General features: G+C 35.0%; 1 protein-coding gene across 1 annotated transcript; it reads left to right on the top strand.

The window, feature by feature from the left end:
* Positions 1 to 3,929: 3,929 nt before the first annotated feature.
* On the top strand, positions 3,930 to 7,038 carry LOC121741824 (phospholipase A1 PLIP2, chloroplastic-like). Its single transcript, XM_042134748.1, has 5 exons — positions 3,930 to 4,674; positions 5,026 to 5,502; positions 5,597 to 5,656; positions 5,752 to 6,168; positions 6,262 to 7,038. Exons 1-5 carry the CDS (start codon positions 4,114 to 4,116, stop codon positions 6,832 to 6,834), a joined length of 2,088 nt encoding a protein of 695 aa, XP_041990682.1. The 5' UTR covers positions 3,930 to 4,113; the 3' UTR covers positions 6,835 to 7,038.
* Positions 7,039 to 15,622: the final 8,584 nt, after the last annotated feature.

Here is a 15,622-nt window from a genome sequence, read left to right on the forward strand (position 1 = left end):
TATTAATATTAATGTAATTAAAAGAACTGAATGGCTGCAAATCCACGCACTATTTATTTAATACCAACCCCTTGACGAAAATCCTATTACCCTGTTTTTAATAAATGCCGCAAAAATAATTTAGAATAGGGCTAAATAAACATGTGGATGAACTCCAATCCTGAAAATTAAATACTGGAGTAATAGTGTATACTAAACCCTTAATTAGATGGGGGCTTCAGTTATATTCTATCTAGAAATCTATAAGATCAAATAGGATGCGGCAATTAATGATGTGTTTTTTATATTTTAATATGAAAACGTGAGTATATCTATATGTATGCCGACATCTAATAATAATAAAATTATCATATCAAAGTATACATCAAGTGTCATTTTAATTGCATAAATATATACCACAATGACATTTAGTTGGAACCATACTCTTTTAATTTTAATAGAATACGAATCACGAAAAAAAATACTAATAGTGGATCCTAGATTCTTAAGTTCTAATTAATAATTTATAATTGCATAGAAGTACTAATTATATAGCAAACGTTTGTTACACCGTCTTTTTATATGAGTTATCAAAATTTGAGTCCGATTTAATCTAATGCATTGTGATTGATTTTCTCTTATTTCTCGTGCTATTTATTATAGTACACCAAATACATAGTTGCACTTGCCAAACGTCCTATTTTTAAGTATAAATAAATATATATATAGAGAGAGAGAGAATTACTACTCCTATTTAATAAAGGATACTGTATAGTCTTGAACACCTGCACCAAATCATTGTTATTATCCATCTCATGAAACCATCGGCATAATTATGAATAGAATGCGTTGGTTGATTTGAAAAATAGATGCTAAAAATTTATACTAGTATGTCTGTCCGATTTCAAATGAGTAGTTTTCAATTAATTGCGTGTGTATTTTCCCATTCGTTGATGTATATGAATGGTGTACTCTTGTATGATGGATAATTTGTCAGTTTTCCTAACTTACTAAAATGACACGACAAGTCTAATTACATTGTTGATATGTTCTACAAAATATATATGGTTAAATTTCACGATGAAAAACGGAAAAAAAGATATTGACGCCTAATATCACAAAAATTTCAAAAAAATTGTTTTTTCCACAAACTTTAAATACTATCACAAACTTAAATAATTATTGAATATTTTCCACCAACAATAAAATTCAGCTATATTTAATTTATTATTACATCACACAAATCATGGTCACAACTGAAAAATAATAGGGATGTGGTTATAAAATTCCTAAAAGTCAAATATAGTTATTCATCTGATTTTAATGTAATTGAATTTTGTAGCCGGTTAGAAAATTTTTAAAATTATTTAAGTTTGTGATATTATATGTCAAATTTAAAGTTAAAATTTTTTTTAAAAAAATTCGTAATAATATTAGGCATCAATATAAAAAAAATAAGTCATAGACTAATACACCTATCTAAACTCAATGGTTTTGTTTAGTTTTTCATCACATCTGATGTCATGACTTGATTTGTATGAATAGTTTAGCTTCATATAATTCAAATCCATAACAGGAGTACTTCATAATGAATCTGGTAGGTCCACATTTTAAGGGGTACTCCCTACGCCTACAAATTAAATTCTCGTTTTGAATCGGCATAAATTTTAAAAAACTGAGGAAAAATGAGTATGAAAAAAGTTAAAGTCGTACCCTATATTGATTTTATTATTATAATAATAAAATATAAAAGTAATGAGTTTGTGAAAAATAGATCACTAATTAAAAATAGAAAAAAGTAAATATAGATATTATTATATTATGGACTAATCAAAATAACAAAGGTGGATATTATTTCATGGACGGAGAGAATGCTATATGTATATTACCAGTATACATTTTATTTTTTCACATGTTCATTGTGTATTAACGTACGTATGATATAAACTAGTAAGTACTACTAGAGTAATGAATTTTTATTCATTACTAAGAATTTTCTATTAGTAATGAATAATAAATACTCCCTCCGTTTCTCCATAGTTGAGTCATTTTTCTATTTTGGGAAGTTTCTTCATAGTTGAGTCATTTCTCTATATAGTAATTTTTTTCTCTTTCTTACTTTACTATATCTTACTTTATTCTCTCTACTTTATTCAATTTCTACTTTATTCTCTCTACTTTTTTTCCTCTCTTACTTTTTTTTATCTATTTATTTAACACATTCAACATCCATTTCCTAAACTCTGTGCCGAAAAGTTTTGTCTCAACTATTAAGAAACGGAGGGAGTAGTTAGAGTAGAGATAAAGTCAAATAAGGCGCTCCGAATCGGACGTTGTTTTGCAAATATGATAATAAATAGTTAGAGTAGAGATAAAGTCAAGTAAGTAAGATAATAATAATATACCACTCTCTTCTGTATTGTTCTTTTCTTACTTTACTTTATCTCTACTGTAACTATTTATTATTATTTTTGCAGAACAACGTTTAAAAAAACGTCTCACTTATAGTGGAATAGAGGGAGTACCAGTTTAATATTATAACTACTATACATGCACAATGTATAATTCTCGTTTTATTCATTACTAAGAATTTTACATTTTTCCCTGATGTATAGTTCATTACTTCAATTAAAATGTAAATTCTCTTCCTTTACAAATCTAAATACAAGCATATTAACTTGATAAAAAGAAGAATATAGCCACGTGTACTACACGTGTCTTTAAACTAGCATAGATCAAATGAGTTGAATTCTGGCAACCTACCTCGATAAATGTAGCTCCAAGTTTACCGACACGTCACGCGGTTTATCCGCATCTTATTGAGTAATGCGGGTCCCACTCCCTCTCTCCACGTCAGATGTTCATATGGTCAAGCAATCCACTGTAAGGCGGACATGCCCAATAGCCCCGCCCCAGTTTTTGTCCATAGCCCCAATTTTGTTGTCCACAACTCCAAAATTTTATTTCCGCCACTGTAGTGGACACCTCCAATAGCCCCCAAATTCCAAATATAAAATTCTACATTTTAAACGGCCGCGTCCTCGCCACGAACGCGGCTATTCCGCCGCCCCAATAGCCCCCAAAAGTTGTCCGCCCACCTTCCCCACTATAGCCGCCCGCCCACCGCCCCCAGACGCGGCTATAGCCGCGTCCTACCCATAGTGGACGCTCTTATTATCGCCTTTAATTATCAAATAAAATTCGAAAAATATAGACTAAAATATGTTACTCTTCTCTTCATACTAAATATGATGTTATAAGTTTTATTAATTTTTTCTTAAAAATGAAATAAATTGTTTTATTAATGATAAGATGAAACCTTGTGTTTTACTTTTATCAAGATAAGTTTGATATAGAATGCTCAATTTTAAGTTTATCAACGTAAAAATTTTTTAAAAATTTACATTTAGTCGCCAACATATACTCCACCTGTCCCGATGTATATTGTCAATTTTGAATTATCATATATATTTAAAAATAATACTATGCTCTTAATTACTACTATAATTTATACAATTATTTTATTATGCCATTATTTATATCTCATGTTCATGTATTATTAGCATAAACACCAAATAAGTTTATTTTTAATAAAATAAATATATAATTTAATTTGAAAATGTAGACTATAATTTAAAACATTTAAAAATTGTCTTTCTTAATAGGATTGGACAAGTAAATTACTTTGAGAAAACAAGTTACTCAACTAAACTGGCGTTATCATTTCTAACTAAACAACTTTTTGAAAGTTAATACTTTTGTAATAAAAAAATAATATCCAAAAATGCATTTAAAAGATAATATAAAAATAATTACAACGAAGAAAAAATAAATTAAAATAGAAAAGAATTACAACTACCGACGACCGGCAACTGGCCCTCTACGTCGGAGTATCAATTACTCAATTTAAGATATTTATTTTTCTATTTTCTCACTTTCCACGAAAAGAGTAGTTTTTCTAGTTGCAGAGAGAGAGGTTTCTGTTTCTATATATTTTGAGCTGACACCAAATTATAAAGAAATCAGTCTCTCAATTCTCAAAGAGGAATCAGAAATTCAAAGATTGTGGCTGACGTTATCATTCTCCGCCTATATATACTTGTTTACAAGATCAAAAACGAAAAAAAATCAACAATGGATATTTTGTGGTTTAAGGCGGGGTTCCACGCTATGGCGGCGCCGCCTATCGCCGCCGCCTCCGAGATCCGCCTCAACGACATGCCGTCGGTCTCGGCGGCGCAGCCTAAGAACTCGCCCTGGGGTTTCACTTTCCGGCACCCCCTCAGATCTCTGTGGCCCGGCGCCAAAAGCCGGTTTGAACCGGCGATCTCAGCCGACGACGCCGTTTTGGTTGAAGAGAGGGATGAAGTTAGGGAAACGGAAGAGGAGGGGCGGAATGGGAATGAGAATTGGGTTTTTAAGATTTTGCATGTTAGATCTCTGTGGAAAGAGGGGGATAGTAAACACGGCGATCTGGCCGAGGAGTTGGGGGTGAAATTGGAAGGAGACGGCGGGGATTGCGGTGGAGAGGAAGAAGGATGCGATGTTTGCGACTACGATGATGATGAAGAGAAGATTGAATTTGATAGGGAATCGTTCTCGAAATTGCTGCGGAAGGTGCCTCTTGCTGAAGCTAGGTTTTATTCGCAGATGTCTTATTTGGGGAGTTTGGCTTATTCAATATCACAAATCAAGGTATGATTTGTTTTGCTTCATTATTGTAAGTATAATCTATCATTGTAGGAATGATGATTTATTTGTATGATCTGTGTGATGATCATTTCATGAAACAACAGTTTTGGAGATTTTGGACTAATGTTGATTTTGTAGGATTTAGGGTTGTAGAATCTGATAGCTTCTGTGATTCAACTTTTATTTAATTCCTGGCCGATGTTCAATTGAAAATTTGGGAGCTCTGTGCTTATTTCTTGATAATTATGATGAATTATAGATTGAACCATAGCCTTTTTAGTTTGATTTCTTGATTCATAGTTGAATTCTCTAGTAAATTTATGCTGATTGTTTTTTTGTGGAATGGCATTGCAGCCAGGACATTTGCTGAGACACCATGGACTAAGGCTCGTGACTTCATCCTTGGAGAAGAAGGAACAAGCGTTGAGAGTCGAGAAGGAGAAGATCTCGGCTGAAGAGGAGCAAACAGGACTGACGACCTCTGCTGAAGCTGAGGATGTTGAATGCCATGGAACAGAGAGTGTAGACGCTGGTGAGGCGAAGGCTGATGGAATAAGACCATCTGCTGCCTATCAAATTGCAGCCACAGCGGCTTCCTATCTGCATTCCCATACCAGAAGCATTCTCCGTTTGAAATCATCCAAATCAGCGGTGGATGATGAGGATGTGGCTTCGTTGATGGCAACCACAGACTCGGTGACTGCAGTTGTTGCTGCGAAAGAGGAAGTAAAGCAGGCTGTTGCAGATGATCTCAACTCAATAAAATCCTCACCGTGTGAGTGGTTTGTTTGTGATGATGATCAAAACGCCACTAGATTCTTTGTCATACAGGTAGGGTGATGATGTCGTTGGTTTATCCACATTGCAACTAGTTTGTTATATGTTAATGTTGCTAACTTGAACTTTGCAAACCTGTTGTTTTCAGGGGTCGGAGTCGATGGCTTCATGGCAAGCTAATCTATTGTTTGAGCCTATTCAGTTTGAGGTAATTATACATAAACTACAGTTGTTTGCCTCCACTGTTGATCAATTTGTGTTTCATAACAACGAAAAAAGCTGATGCATTACGTCTCTCTTTAGGGTCTGGATGTTCTCGTGCACAGAGGTATCTATGAGGCTGCAAAAGGGATTTACGAGCAAATGCTGCCTGAAATCCGCGACCATCTCAAATCTCACGGTGAATGTGCTAGATTCCGTTTCACAGGGCACTCACTCGGGGGGAGTCTGTCATTGCTCGTAAATCTGATGTTGCTGATAAGGGGCGAAGCACCTCGTTCTTCTTTACTTCCAGTGATAACTTTTGGGTCGCCATCGATCATGTGTGGCGGGGACCGCCTGCTGCGCAATCTGGGGCTGCCTCAACATCATGTCAAGTCGATCACAATGCACCGGGACATCGTTCCAAGAGCTTTCTCGTGCAACTATCCCAACCATGTTGCTGAATTTCTCAAGGCCGTGAACGGGAACTTTCGTAATCTTTCATGCCTCAACAAACAGGTATGAATATGATCCATTTTGATGCTTTATTTTGTACCTACTGATCCATTTTGATGCATAAACTAACTTAGTTTGACATTCTTCCATCAACAGAAGTTGTTATACACTCCAATGGGGGATTTCTTGATTCTCCAACCCGATAACAAATTCTCGCCCAGCCACGACCTCCTCCCCTCAGGCAGCGGCCTATATCTGCTGACCTGCCCGGAAGCAGATTCTGGCGAGGCAGAGAAGCAGATCCGGGCCGCGCAGACGGTGTTCTTGAACTCGCCTCACCCACTGGAGATCCTGAGTGACCGTGCTGCATACGGAAACAGTGGCTCCATCCAACGAGACCACGACATGAACTCTTACTATAAATCTGTCAGAAACGTCATCCAGCTCGAGATCAAGCGCATCAGGAAGGTGAGGAGAGAGCGCCGCAGGAAAGCCTGGTGGCCACTCCTTGCACCGGGCGGGATCAATGCCGGAATCATCGTTACTAGGCCGGGAAGCATGGTCGGGCGGGGGCAGCTGAACTTTGCCGGCGTTGTTCACACGGGACGGGAATCGTTGAAACGGTTTAGTCGGTTGGTTGCCTCTCAACATATGCATCTGGTTGTGGTGTTCTTGTTTCCTGCTAAATTGCTGATAATGGGAGCCTCTGGTTTGGTCAAATTCAATTGATCAAAAACAGTTTTTGCAAACTTTTGGTGATGATTTTTCACAAAGGTTTGCAATAATACTAGAATTAGATGATTCTTTATTCATTTTGCCAATGGATTGGCAATAATCTTGGTTTGCAGTGGGAAATTGCAGACTGCAGTTAGGATTATGGAAAAATGTACACGATCATTATTCTTATATATATAAATATTATTTATGTCTAAATGTATACTTATACTGGTTGCAAACCTTATTAAATCTTTTTACTAGTCATTTCTCGTCTTGAACCAACATAATCTTCTCATTCTTGATCAAACTTAGTATTAAATATGTAAACTTGTAATAATAATAATTGATTATCGATTTCAAAAATGGTTGTCCATATAAATTACAAATTACAACCACACAGTTGTGAGCTTGTAACGTTAAATTGACCAACTTTGATTGGCATGAAAAATGTTGTTACAAATTACGAACTTGACTTGATAAATGTTTATATTCATGTATAAATGCTTACAAAATACAGTAAAAAATCTAAGAGCATGCGCAGCGGTGGCGTCCGTCGCCACCGCCGTCCGCGCCGCTGGCACGGACGCCATCCGCCGCCGCTGCGGACGCACACGTGGCGCGCTCCCATTCGTCAACGGCATAGCCGTTGTGTTTAAACATTTTTAATTTTTTTTAAAAATCGGTAATTAATTATAAATAATGCTAAAAAATAAAAAAAAATATTTTCCAAATCCCAAAAATATGGCCGTTTTTTTCCCGTTTTTTCTGAATTTTTTTGATTTTTTTGATTTTTTTTCCCAAAATCATCTATAAATACACACATTCATCACTCATTTATCACATCAATTCATCTCCCATTCATAATTCTTATACAAACTATCAACACATTCAACCTTCACTCAAAACATCAAATGGATTTCACTCATCTCATGGCGGAAGCGGAGCGCGAAGAACAAGAATACTACGAACAACATCGTGCCGCTTACGAAGCATATGTCGCGGCGAATACCCCCGCTCATCCTCCTCAACGCACTAGATCAAATCGCCGCTACATCCATCGTGACCGGGAGGGAGCCCACGAAAGGCTCGTTGCCGACTACTTTGCTGACCATCCGCGGTTTCCGATAGATTACTTCATGCGCCGTTTTCGCATGTCAAAGCGCTTGTTCATGCGAATTGTCAACACATTGTCCGCACGTGTTAAATACTTTCAAACAGGTGTAGATGCAGCCGGCAGGCAAAGTATCACGGCGTTGCAGAAGTGTACGTGTGCCATCCGACAACTCGCTACTGGGCAAACAGCCGACATCTTTGACGAGTATTTGCATATCGGTGAGTCCACTGGAATCCTTTGTTTAAAGAATTTTTGCGAGGGCGTTCGTTCTGCTTTTGGGGATGAATTCCTTCGGGCACCCACCACCGATGATTACCAACGGTTGCTTCGTTTTCACGAATAGTCCATGGCTTTCCCAGAAGGCTTGGCAGCATTGACTGCATGCATCGGAGGTGGAAGAGTTGCCCGACTGCTTGGAGGGGGCAACACTTAAGCGGTCACAAAGGCGGCGGCCCAACACTTATCCTTGAGGCGGTCGCCGACTATCGCCTATGGATTTGGCATGCATATTTCGGCGTTGCCGGATCCAACAACGACTTGAACGTGCTCTATTCTTCACCACTCTTCAATGATGTGATGAATGGTGTAGCACCGGCGATCGACTTCACCATCAACGGAAATACATACCGCATGGGTTACTATCTCGCCGATGGTATCTACCCAAGGTGGTCGACGTTCGTGAAGACGCTCCACAACCCGCACGACCCGAGACGGGTTCTTTTTGCGCAGCGTCAAGAGTCAGCGCGGAAGGATGTCGAAAGAGCCTTCGGGGTCCTTCAAGCTCGATTCAACATTGTGAAGGCCCCGGCTCGGCTGTGGTACGTGAATAATATCGCCGACATGATGTTCACGTGTATTATATTACACAACATGATTATAGCCGACGAAGGGCCGAGGGCGGCTAGCTTCTACGACGAGGACGAAGCCGGAAGCTCAACAGCGAGGTCTCCCCCACGCCGAGGCGAGCATACGACGGTTGGCCAGATGATCGAGACAAGACACACAATGCGCGATACTCGAATCCACAATCAACTACAAGAAGACCTAATCAACCACATGTGGGCGAAATTCGGCAACGAGTAGTGGTTTTTTTAATTTTTAGGATTTTAATTATGTAATTTTTAATTTTTAGGATTTTAATTATGTAATTTTTAATTTTTAGGATTTTAATTATGTAATTTTTCATTTTTAGGATTTTAATTATGTAATGTTTAATTTTATTTGTCATTTGTAATATTTATTGTGGTTTTTAAATGAATTTTAATATTATGGAAATGTTATTGTTTAATTGAATTTTAAATTAATTGTGCTCGTCCTTGCGGAAGAGCACAGTTGTGGGTGTTGTGCTCTTGCCAGAGAGCAGACATGAATAGTATCGCCCGGGCCCACAACCGTGCCGCTGGCAAGAGCACGGTTGTGGATGCTCTAACCAAACTTGTGTTGGAATGTCAACTGATTTGAGAAATGAAGCACAAAGTCAGGAGAAGTTATGCAATCCAAAACCAACAGTCTTCTCATTTTTTTTAACATTCATGGTGATTCAGTTTAATTACTTTTGAGTGGCATTAAGAAATTATTGTGAAGAACTATCTCTCAAAAGTAATTACTTGAAATCACTAAGCTAAAAAAAGTTGGCGTCATCAAGAGGAACTATTGCTATAAGAAGAAAGAAAAAAAAATTATGAGTTGGATATAAATTTTACTCCTAGGTAGGGAGTACTAAATAACTGGATATTTTATTTATTACACGAAGTTGGATAAACCCCAAAATGATAATGCAGTCCAAGTGGAGTTGTGACCAATCAATTTGGAATATGCCAAACAAGTCGTCTAGAAAGAACTGTTGGTTCTTATAGTTGCAAGGGTGCGTTTGAAGACAAAATAATGGTCCACAGTCTAAAATGGCGCAATCCATGGGATTAGTTTTTATCCATCCAACAAAGCAAACACATCCTTCCTCATTTGACACATGGGTATCCAACCTAATTTGAATAGTCATTTTCTCGTTTCAATTGGTGTTATGCATTTCGACATCAACACGTTGAGACAGAAAGAGAGATTGTGAATATAATCAAATACGTATATAATTTTCATGAAAATATGTTTTTGAAAATACCTCGTATTCTTGTGGATATTCCCTATGTCACTAACATTAAAAAGATAAGTTTGGGTTAAAAAAGAGTTCCTAAAATGGAAATTTTGAGAAGCTCCAGACAACTTTTCACGATGGACGGAACATGCCTTTGTCACAACTAGGAAGTCTTAGAAGTTTATAAAAAAAAAGATTTTGAATTAAGTTCTATCTATCTCTCTATTATTTATCACAACAATACAAAATGTATGGATTTAAAATCAAGTGAGGGGAAAATCCGTACGCAACAACTACAAGTTGAAATAGACTTAAACAAAAATATCTAATTTTTCTTTCAATATTTTGGCTTGGTGTTGAAGAATATCAATTTCCGTTATTATCCACGGTTTCATGTTAATCTTTATATTTTGAAGTAGGAGTTTGTATTAATATTAATAATCCAGGCCTCACGTGTGAAAGGTCTAATAACAAAATATGGTAGTGCTATACATTAAAAAAAATAAACAACCTAAGATCCCATATAGTTAGACAATATTTACCAGCTTTTAATTGAATCTAACGCATCAGTGTAATGTGATTTTCTTAAGGAAAATATAAATGTAATGTACATCTTTTTTTTGTTTTCACGGGGGATCTTTACTTCTTCGTATTGGCTTGTAACGAATTCATTGATTTTTTGTTATAATTATCATCGTTGTTTTTACGCGGAAGATAATTTTCAAAATATTTGGGCTTTGTCCCATTAAAATGACCTGGGTTTAACCAAAAAAGGAAAACGAAAGGGAGAGAAAGTTATGAAATTATGGACATCATCAGTCCATGTTTGGTGAAAAATAAGAGGCCAACTCAATTAAGGGTATATAAGGTTTTTAATTGATACTCGCATAGCCTTCTTGGTATTGGCACGATAGAATGGAATGAGAGTGAAATAGAATGACACTATAAGTACAATATGAAGATAGAAATCCTCTCTTTCATTCCATCTTACTATCAAGCAAATGAATAGAATGAAAGTAAAAATCACATATCGCGTCATCATACTAAAAAAAGACACCAGTGAGTGACATATTTGGTATAGATTAATTGAATGTAAGCTAATCAAGTTGTAAATTATCGGATCATAAATTTCCAATACAACTCTAAAACATTAGAGTTTCGGGCTAGCTCAACATAGAAGTGGAAATTATACCAACATATCTATAACTTCTGATCATGCATTCACTTTTAATTTATAGTCTTTAAACTCTTCACTAGTATTATATTAAAACATAATTTAGTTTTATAATATAAGCTCTTATAACAAAAGTTACACATATATAGCCAACCCATTAGGCCGAGTGATTAGGTGTAGAGTCATTACTCCTTAAGTTATTTGGCTAACTGGACTGAAATTTATCTAGTTTAAAGATTAAACTAATGCAATCTTCTAAATTTAGTGAGCTATTCAAATTAGTTTAGTATGTAGATTTCCAATTGTGTTAACATTTCGACTTGCCTTTCTTCATTTCATTCACATCCTTATCGTTGTCCATTATACTACTGCCGAAGAAGGATCATACGAGAATCAGAATTGAAAGAAACATTTGAAAAGATTGAAAGAAAAGGATTCGAAATAGAAGAAAAATGTGGCTATAGTTTTTCACCAACTAAATAAACGAAAATTTTATTAAAATCACAACTTCGATATCGATGTTTGCGTTCTAATAAATACACGTTTTAGATTCAATAGTTGCGCAATAATTAACGTACGGATTTAGTGTAATTATCCCAATAGCACAAAATTACAAAAAAATGCTGTCAGCCGAAATAAATTTCAACCACACAGTTGCAACTTGTAACGATTTTCATAACGCCATCAATTTTGAATGGCACGAGACCAATCTGTAAACTTGACTCGTCAAATGTTTCTGTTTGTTACCTAATCTAGTGTTAGCCTACGCCCTATGCGCGACACATAATTTTTTATTCTATTTAATTAGACATTGTGAATAAACTAAATAAAAAAAACAGCACTATACAAACAATATGTTAAATAATTATAGATGCAATTTTTTTTAAAATTAAACTGACATGAAAATATTTGTTAATTATGACACTTGTAGGTCTCCACAACCAATAAAAATATCATCGATAAAACATACACACTTCAAAACTAAAATACTATCAATATTAAATTGTTAATATAAAATATTTAATATACAACTAAAAAGTATGATGAGAACAATAATATCGTCATAAAAGATAAAATGATGTACAAAACAAATAAAATAACATACACATATAAACATTAGAAAGTTTCTATTTTAGAGGGATGGCCCTAAATAGAAATAGTTTCTATTTTTATGTGACGAATGTAGTAGTTCGTAAGACATGAAAAAATTTATATGCGAACAACCTTAGTTGTACAATAATAAGAATAATAAAATAAAGAAAAAATAAATAATAAAATACAAACTCCAATATCCCGCTGACTCTTCCTCTGCCTTATTTTTCTCCTTAATTACTCTTCCAAGTTAATGATTTACGCATATGCGCGAAAACAAATGTGATAGTTTATGATCTTCATCTTCTTTGCTTCCTTTCTTCATTTTGTTACTTTATGTGTTTTCTTTGCATGAAAACTATGGAATGGCGAAGTTGGCGACAAATGTGTAAAGTTGTAGCTTCAAAATATTATACATAGTTAGTCAGAAGCTTACTTGATTTCTATATTCATAAAAAAAGAACTATTATAGACTGGAAAGAAAAATTAAAACAAAACTAACAAAAAATAAAATAAATTAACATCAAGAAAAAACTTAAATATGAACTAAAATCACTGAAAAATAATCTCTCATTGGAAAATGTGTTTTCAGTTGCCCTCTTAGTCGTTGGAAATAATAACTTATCACAACTTTTCGTAATTTGCCTTCATTAACATGTAAGAATTTCAAACAAAAATCAACTATAGATCAATATTGCAATTTAAAAAAAATACATATGAAGGCTTAATCTCACCGGAAAATGCATTTTCGGTTTCCCTTCGATACGCGGTTAGTTGTTAGAAATAATCCCTTGTCACGCCTTTTTTAAACCACCGGAAACTTATTCATCGTTGCCAATCGCCATCATATCTTATTCTCTCATACCCCCTACCTATATACTCTCTCCCTGTAGCCACCACACATATACCAAGCGCAATTAGGATAACACATTTTTAATTAATGGTATTGGTATTTATAGAAAATCATGTGACTTTTGGCATTCTTCATTTTTCTTGGGTCAATATCATTTATTATAAATTAAATTAATGATTCATTATTTTTTTAACCTCTCAAATTATGATACTCACATAACCGCCAAATTTTAAAGTGCATAACTAAAACCGTTTTAATAATTAAGCAAAACACTTTTGCCTAAGAAACCGATTATGCATAGCAATTTATTGTTGGTAAATGTCAATTATTGGAAGCCGTTATGCATATCCATAATGTTTCTAATCAATTCAGTGATGAATTATAGTATTTAAATTTATTATGTAGATTCCAGCAAATAATGGTCTCTTAAATTATTCTATGCATGGGCTTTAACAAATATATAATAAAAAGCAGAAATGACTGTCAATATAAAAACTTGTTAATTACTATAATTCAGTTTATCAAAACTACGTCTCAATTTCAATTTTCTTTTTCTGCTAATCGTTTTACTTCTAATTTTATTTTCTTATATTTAATTATAAGAAAATCTACAAATTAATTGGTAACCGCCATGAATTGATACAAATCTATAAATTATTAAGCAGTTATAAAAGCAAAATAGTGGGAAGATTTTGTAATGTTTTATAGCTACTATCCAAAACTCATTAATATTTAAAATATAACTCAAAACTTGTAAATATTCAAAATATAACTCAAAACTTGTAAATATTCAAATTTATGCCCATAATTCGTAAATATTCAAATTATGGTCAAAACTCGTCTTTTATATAGATGTATAGATTATAAATACTTCCAAGAAAAAAAAATCTTGCCTAACTTTTGGTAAATTACTAAGTTTCAACAATTTAATTTTGGCAATAAAAGAATCAATGAATGCCTTTCCAAAGTTGGTCTTCACAAAAAATATCACAACCCACCTATTAATGATGAAATATAAGAAATATTTACCATAAAAAACAATTAAGCTCCACCTATTTTTAATGAAAACTCAGCAATATAAAAATGTGTAAAACCGTACGAAATTATTGAAGTACAAAGAAGCCCCCCGATGTATAGTGAGCATCAGCAGTGGCGCGGAATTTCCGGCGGAATTTCCCGCGGAATTTCCAAAAACACCTCCTGCCATGTCATACGGACTTCCCACTGCACTGCCACGTCATAAGGACTTCCCACTGCACAGTGGCAGACATCCCCAAGGGCTTCCCGAAAAACTTCCCACAATTAAAAAAACCACAAATTCACAAATTAAATAATTTTTGGAATTAAAATTTCGACACAAATAGGGAAAAAAATTTCATTAAATAAAAAAAAAGAAAAGTACATTTTACCAAATTAAAAAAACATTTCAATAATTTAAAACTACATCAACGACGATCCCTCCGCTACCATACTTCTTCAATAATATCGTTCTGAAGCCGAACATGCGCTTGTCTTTGGTGCATGTCGGCAAAAGCACGGACTCTGTCGACATCGTCATGGGGTATCCCCATGCGTACATTGCTAGTGGCCATGTCGTGGCTTGGACTCGCAGCACCAGCATCATCATTGGTCCAATCAGTCAGTTCTGGACCTTCATCTTCGACAATCATGTTGTGCATGATAATACAACATGATTCCGCGTAAACGCAGTGGAACTGCGGTGTCCTCGGCGGAATTCCGTATCCGTGCATACCATGCACAATGACGGACGTCCGCCATGGAATTCCGGCACGCCGGTCGGAATTTCGCCGGGATGGGCGCCATTGCTGATGCTCTTAGTGATGCAAAAGAAAAGAAAAAAGCAGCTAAGTGTTGATTGATTGACTCATTGAAGGATGAAAAACAATACAATTAGCTTTGTTTAAATAATGGCTGATCGACGTAGAAGAGTATTTTACTATTTTTATAGTTCAAGCTTCACCCATATTTTCATAGTTCCCCATTTATAGATGATTTTAATGATTTTAACAGCATACATATTTTCCTTTCCTCTCCCTACTTGAACCAAATTGCAACTATATTAAATCATAGTACAGATTAGAGAAAATATTTGCCAACTCTCAAATGAAGTACAAATAATCGTATAAATAAATTTATATTTCATTGCCTCGCTATTTTATTTTTCACGAGGGATGTTTATTTCTTATTTTCATTAATTATGGACTTGGGCCCAGAAAAGATATGGGCTACCATCTGCCAACAACATACGTTTCTATGATTTCAGTGGCCCATACAAAAATACATCCCCACTCAATTGAATGCAATGGTAGTAGTTTCTGTTTCTATGCTCGGTTTTGCTTTGTGTGCGCATGGAATAAATTATAAATAAGGAGTAGTAAAAAATAATATTATTTGCAGCAAATTTTTATTTTGCATATCTAATTTTCAGTTTTGATCTGATCTTAATCGACTAAAATT

This window comes from Salvia splendens, chromosome 7 (assembly GCF_004379255.2).
Source record: "Salvia splendens isolate huo1 chromosome 7, SspV2, whole genome shotgun sequence".
Taxonomy (NCBI): Eukaryota; Viridiplantae; Streptophyta; class Magnoliopsida; order Lamiales; family Lamiaceae; genus Salvia; species Salvia splendens.